Genomic DNA, 6,000 nt, shown 5'->3' with positions numbered 1-6,000 from the left:
GAAGATATCATGCCAAGCCTTTCTGGCCTGCCAAGTTTCAAAGGAGAGATCAGTCACGAGTCTTATAGGTCTCCCTTTATATGTGAGGGCACGTTTATCCCTTGCTGCTTTCAGAATTTTCTCTTTATCCTTGTATTTTGCCAGTTTCACTATGATATGTCGTGCAGAAGATCGATTCAAGTTACGTCTGAAGGGAGTTCTCTGTGCCTCTTGGATTTCAATGCCTTTTTCCTTCCCCAGTTCAGGGAAGTTCTCAGCTATAATTTCTTCAAGTACCCCTTCAGCACCTTTCCCTCTCTCTTCCTCCTCTGGGATACCAATTATGTGTATATTATTTCTTTTTAGTGTATCACTTAGTTCTCTAATTTTCCCCTCATACTCCTGGATTTTTTTATCTCTCTTTCTTTCAGCTTCCTCTTTCTCCATAACTTTATCTTCTAGTTCACCTATTCTCTCCTCTGCCTCTTCAATCCGAGCCGTCGTGGTTTCCATTTTGTTTTGCATTTCGTTTAAAGCATTTTTCAGCTCCTCGTGACTGTTCCTTAGTCCCTTGATCTCTGTAGCAAGAGATTCTCTGCTGTCCTGTATACTGTTTTCAAGCCCAGCGATTAATTTTATGAGTATTATTCTAAATTCACTTTCTGTTATATTATTTAAATCCTTTTTGATCAGTTCATTAGCTGTTGTTGTTTCCTGGAGATTCTTCTGAGGGGAATTCTTCCGTTTGGTCATTTTGGACAGTCCCTGGAGTGGTGAGGACCCTCAGGGCACTTCCCCCGTGCTGTGGTGTATAACTGGAGTTGGTGGGCGGGGCCGCAGTCCGACCTGGTGTCTGCCCCCAGCCCACCGCTGGGGCCACAGTCAGACTGGTGTGTGCCTTCTCTTCCCCTCTCCTAGGGGCGGGATTCACTGTGGGGTGGTGTGGCCCATCTGGTCTACTTGCACACTGCCAGGCTTCTGGTGCTGGGGAGCTGGCGTATTAGCTGGGGTGGGTAGGCAAGGTGCACGGGGCAGGAGGGGCAGGCTTAGCTCGCTTCTCCTTAGGTGATCCACTTCAGGAGGGGCCCTGTGGCAGCGGGAGGGAGTCAGATCCGCTGCCGGAGGTTTGGCTCCGCAGAAGCACAGAGTTGGGTGTTTGCGCGGAGCGAGCAAGTTCCCTGGCAGGAACTGGTTCTCTTTGGGATTTTGGCTGGGGGATGGGCGGGGGAGATGGCGCTGGCGAGCGCCTTTGTTCCCCGCCAAGCTGAGCTCTGCCGTCCGGGGGCTCAGCAGCTCTCCCTCCCTTTGTCCTCCAGCCTTCCCGCTTTCTGAGCAGAGCTGTTAACTTCTGACCTCCCAGACGCTAAGTCCCGCTTGCTGTCGGAACACAGTCTGTCCGGCCCCTCCGCTTTTGCCAGCCCGACTCGGGGGCTCTGCTTGGCCGGCGAGCCGCCCCTCCGCCCCGGCTCCCTCCCGCCAGTCCGTGGAGCGCGCACCGCCTCACCGCCCTTCCTACCCTCTTCTGTGGGCCTCTCGTCTACGCTTGGCTCCGGAGACTCCGTTCTGCTAATCCTCTGGCGGTTTTCTGGGTTCTTTAGGCAGGTGTAGGTGGAATCTAAGTGATCGGCAGGACGCGCGGTGAGCCCAGCGTCCTCCTACGCCGCCATCTTCCGGAACTCTCCGAGCTTGCTTTTAAAAAATGGCAACAATGGCAAATTTTATATTATCCATATCTTACCACATTATTTTACCAAAAAATATGGAGGGAAAAAAATAAAATAATTTACTTTTAACTTTAAGCAGTCAGTAGGGTCCTGGGTCCCCAGATAAACAAAATATGGTATATACATGCAATGGAATATTATTCAGCCTTGAGAAGGAATTCATTAGAAATACAAGTCACTATCACATGCTTTTAGGTTGATTCACTCATTGTCAAAACCGGCCCAGTCCCACAACAGCCCTGCTTGTAGAGCCACTTCCCTTTCCTACATGGGCCACCATGATCCTAATGTGTCATATAAAGCCCACTTAGATTACCTGTTCAAAGAAATATAGGCTTTGAAACCCATGAAATGCACAATTAACTTCATTTTCAAGGGATATAATTCCTTGGTCAGGAATCGTCTGTTCCATGAAAGACTCTCACCCCATCCTTCTTGGCTCTTTTCTTGACCTTTCACTCTGTCCTTCTTCTTTCCTTGTCCCTTTCATCTCTCCTTAATCCCCACTCAACCTGGTCAAATCTTAAAAACCCATCTTTCCTTTCAGTGAACTCCCCACTCTTGACCTGCAATTCTTATCCCATTTCTTATCTTTCACTGCTTATTCCCACTTTCCATAAGACTTAGGTCAATATTGACTGCTGGAAGACCAGGGTCTCAGAGTTTCAAAGAATAGGTTTAAAGGTCTCCCATGCCCAGGAGTTTGTTCTGATAGCATGCCCCACCTGCTCAAGGCTGATTATTAACCCAGAGCTTATATAAAGAAAGGGCCATCCCTGGGATGGGAAAGTACCATGGCCATGGCCAGCACGTTAAGCCCCAGCACCATGACTGGGACCCTGGGTCCTCCTGAGATGTCAGAGCGCATCCAAAATGCTGCTGACATCTCTGTCATTGTCATCTATTTCATGGTGGTGATGGCTGTCGGGCTGTGGGTATGTAGGAGTCCAATGGGGTGTTCTGGGTGGGCACCAAGTTTGGGGTTAAAATGTCTGAGGGAGGGAAGGATGTGGTATAACAATGTGACAATGCTGAGAAAACACTAACAGCTGTCAGATTTCATTATCCTTTTCTCAGAACCATTGTCTCATGTGTGACGTAAATAATATTTACTCAGTTAATTTGTTCTCCTACCAACACCATCATTTGAACAGAGCCAGCAGTGAGAACTTCAGACATATTCTGTTTGGCGTGTCCAGTACCTGGCATAATGAATAAGGATGTTATTTGCATTATCTCACATCTTTTATTTTCCTTTGTTTTTTGCTCACTTTCTTTTTTCAAATTTTTATTTAAACTCTAGTTAGTTAACATCTAGTGTAACATTGATTTCAGGAGTAGAATTTTGCTCACTTTCTAAATGAGTCAGTTGGATGCCTAATTCATTACACTCATTCTTTCTATTTAGTAATGAGTGTAAGGCTGCAAAATTACTTCCAAGCACAGATTTACTGATACCTTGCATTGTTTTTATAAATGAAAATAAACAGAGCAATTAGGACAGATGTTGAGGAATATGATTTCTTAAAGTCCCTCCATTTCGATGAAACTATGATTTTCAAGTCCTTTTAAAATTGATGCTATATCACAGTTTCTAAGAAAATGTTTCTCTTTAAGAGTGTTGAAAAAGTGACTACTATGAACATTCTGACCAGAGCATCTGTAACATCCTGGGTGAATTTGCGGTGTTTGACTCTCACATGTCTTCCTTTCTGCTTAGGCAATGCTGAAGACCAACCGGGGCACTGTTGGAGGCTTCTTCTTGGCTGGTCGAGATATGACCTGGTGGCCGGTGAGTGCACCAGAGTTTCCCAGAGATAAATTTCCTATGTGTGTGTTTAAGAGTAAATAAAGAAGACACTGGGAATGCTGATAGTTTCTGAAGTGCATTGGTTGCCTACTTGCTGGTGTCTCTTCCTAAATCCCTGACCCCAGAGTTCTATTCTGCCATTCCAGTAAATGATAGTACATCACCTATTATGAGAGCAAGTATAGTGTGGCATTTGAGAAGACTCAGTTAATCTCTGTGTCATATTCTTTTTCCCCGGTCCTCATTAAGAATCTTCTGCCTTAAGCTCCTTACCATCCCCAGCACATTCCTTCTTTGCTCCCAAACCCGAACTAGTGCCACCCCTCTTGTTTGGATAAACATCCCCCTCTCTGCTCTCCTCCTTCAACACCCAACTCAAGCCCTGCTTCATCTGAGAAGTCTCACCCTGCATTCCAGCCTGTCTAGTCCTTATAATCCATGCAGTTATGATAGTGGATGTGTGTGCTCTCTATGATGTTGTGTATGGTGGTATCTCTTTGACTCTTGCCCAGTTGATCTCTTCCTTTCTGGGTTTTTATGTCTGGCCTCCTTGGCAAGAGTCCCATTGCACCAAAGAGTGCATCTTCTTCTCTGAATCCATACTGTGTCAGCAGTCAGTTGGGTATACAGTGGATGCTTAGTACATTCTTCCTTCATGAATCTGCTGACTAAATAGTATGAATGGAAGCAGAGACTGGGAAATGACCTGGCAAGAGTGGTTGAAGCAGACCACCTCCAAGCTTGAAATGGATTTTAATTGGAATGTCCAATCAAGCATTGCCTTCTAAGGATTGTTTCTGTGAAACATTCAAGACTCAACCAATCCTATAGCCAAAAATGAGTTCAATTCCAACCCCTAGCTCCAAATGTCCGAATAGAAAAGATGACTTTACAGAGGGCTGAAAAGATGTGAATGGAAGAGTGGGCATTGCAGTAACCCTACACCCCAATTGTGCTTTGTGAGGACTAGAGCTCATCCCTGCCTACTCGAGAAATTTCTCTTGATCTTTGAGCCTTAAGAACAGTTGACAATGTGATATAAAAGGAGGTGGGTGAGAAAAGAGTCCTTAAGGCCAGAATTATTCATAGGAACTTCTTCCTACCCAACTTTGCAGTCCTTGAGGATGACTGAAGGGGCCAACAGGAGCTCTGGCAGTTCCTAGCCAAGGACAGGCTCAACCTAGAGCACCCAGGTAGATAAATTAAAATTCCCCTAAGGCAGGGGTCAGCAAGCTTCTCTGTAAAGTGCCAGACTGTAAGTATTTTAGTTTATGAGCCATACAGTCCATTGCAACCACACAACTCTGCTGTTGTAGCACAGAAGCAGCCATAGTGAATATGTAAAACCAACAAGCATAACTGTGTTCCAATGAAACTATTCATGAACACTGAAACTTGAATTTCATATAATTTCACACATCACAAAATATTAGTCTTCCTTATATATTTTTAACCATTCAAAAATGTAAAAAAAAATTTTTTTTAGCTTACCAACCACACAAAAACTGGTAACTGGCTGGATTTAGCCCATAGGATTCCTGCCTTAAAGAGGTATGATGGAAAATCTCAACATTTACCTGCTTTAAAGAAATCTGATTTGGGTCTTTTAACTCTGATCCTAGTCTGTTCCCTTGGATTGCAGATGGGCGCCTCTCTCTTCGCCAGTAATATCGGCAGTGGCCACTTTGTGGGGCTGGCTGGGACGGGAGCAGCTTCAGGAATCGCCACTGCAACATTTGAATGGAATGTAAGTGACATAATAAGCTTTTTCCTTTAAATCCAAACTCTGTCCAGGTATGTTCTTCTGGGAGTCTGTATAGGGTATATCTTTCTTTGATTTCTAGTTTTCCTTCTAACCAACCCCTAGTTTGAAACTGAGTCTTCTCTGAATGTGGCTCCATTCTGCCTGCCTGGGACAATCCAGTCTCATTCTCTACTTCTGAGATTTTGCTCAAGCAGTATTCCCACCAGGAATATCATTTCTATATGATTGAATCCCCACTTTCACTTGACCTCCTTGATCATTTTTAGTTCTCACTTGTTTCATTCCTTCCTGAGCTATTACACTACGTGTCCGGCTCTGAATTAGATGCACAGAATAAAAACATGTAAAAGCAATGATCCCTTCTTTTGAGAAGCTTATATCCCAGTGGGAAAGACAGATACACATTCACTATGGTGTAGGAAGTACAAGGAGAGAAGCACACATTGAGTGTTGGGAGAGCTCACACAGGAGGGAATCTATCCTAGATGAAGGATGAGACTTGGCACATGTTAAGGGAGATGGCACTCATCCATTCAGATAGATGAATAGAAATTGACCAAGTGGGACTTGGCTAAGGACATGAGAGCTGAGTAAGGAGTAAATGATTTAAAGATAGTAGATAGAATCTAAAAGACTTTGTGTTTGAGTTCTTAATTGTTCTACTGCCATTTCACCAGTAGAAGCTGTGTCCCCTTAATTAGACACTAAGTCCTTTAAGGGCA

The 6,000-nt window shown here is 44.5% G+C and overlaps 1 protein-coding gene across 1 annotated transcript in view; it reads left to right on the top strand.

The window, feature by feature from the left end:
* The first annotated feature begins 2,503 nt into the window (after positions 1 to 2,503).
* The window catches only part of LOC131489121 (solute carrier family 5 member 4), a 44,977-nt gene continuing 41,480 nt past the window's right edge, over positions 2,504 to 6,000 (top strand). The window contains exons 1-3 of the mRNA XM_058690936.1: positions 2,504 to 2,638; positions 3,424 to 3,495; positions 5,156 to 5,260. Coding sequence (XP_058546919.1) covers positions 2,504 to 2,638; positions 3,424 to 3,495; positions 5,156 to 5,260 — 312 coding nt within the window. The remainder of the gene's footprint in view (positions 2,639 to 3,423; positions 3,496 to 5,155; positions 5,261 to 6,000) is intronic.

This window comes from Neofelis nebulosa, chromosome 11 (genome assembly GCF_028018385.1).
Source record: "Neofelis nebulosa isolate mNeoNeb1 chromosome 11, mNeoNeb1.pri, whole genome shotgun sequence".
NCBI classification, from domain to species: Eukaryota; Metazoa; Chordata; class Mammalia; order Carnivora; family Felidae; genus Neofelis; species Neofelis nebulosa.
This window is presented reverse-complemented; position numbering and strand designations above follow the sequence as displayed.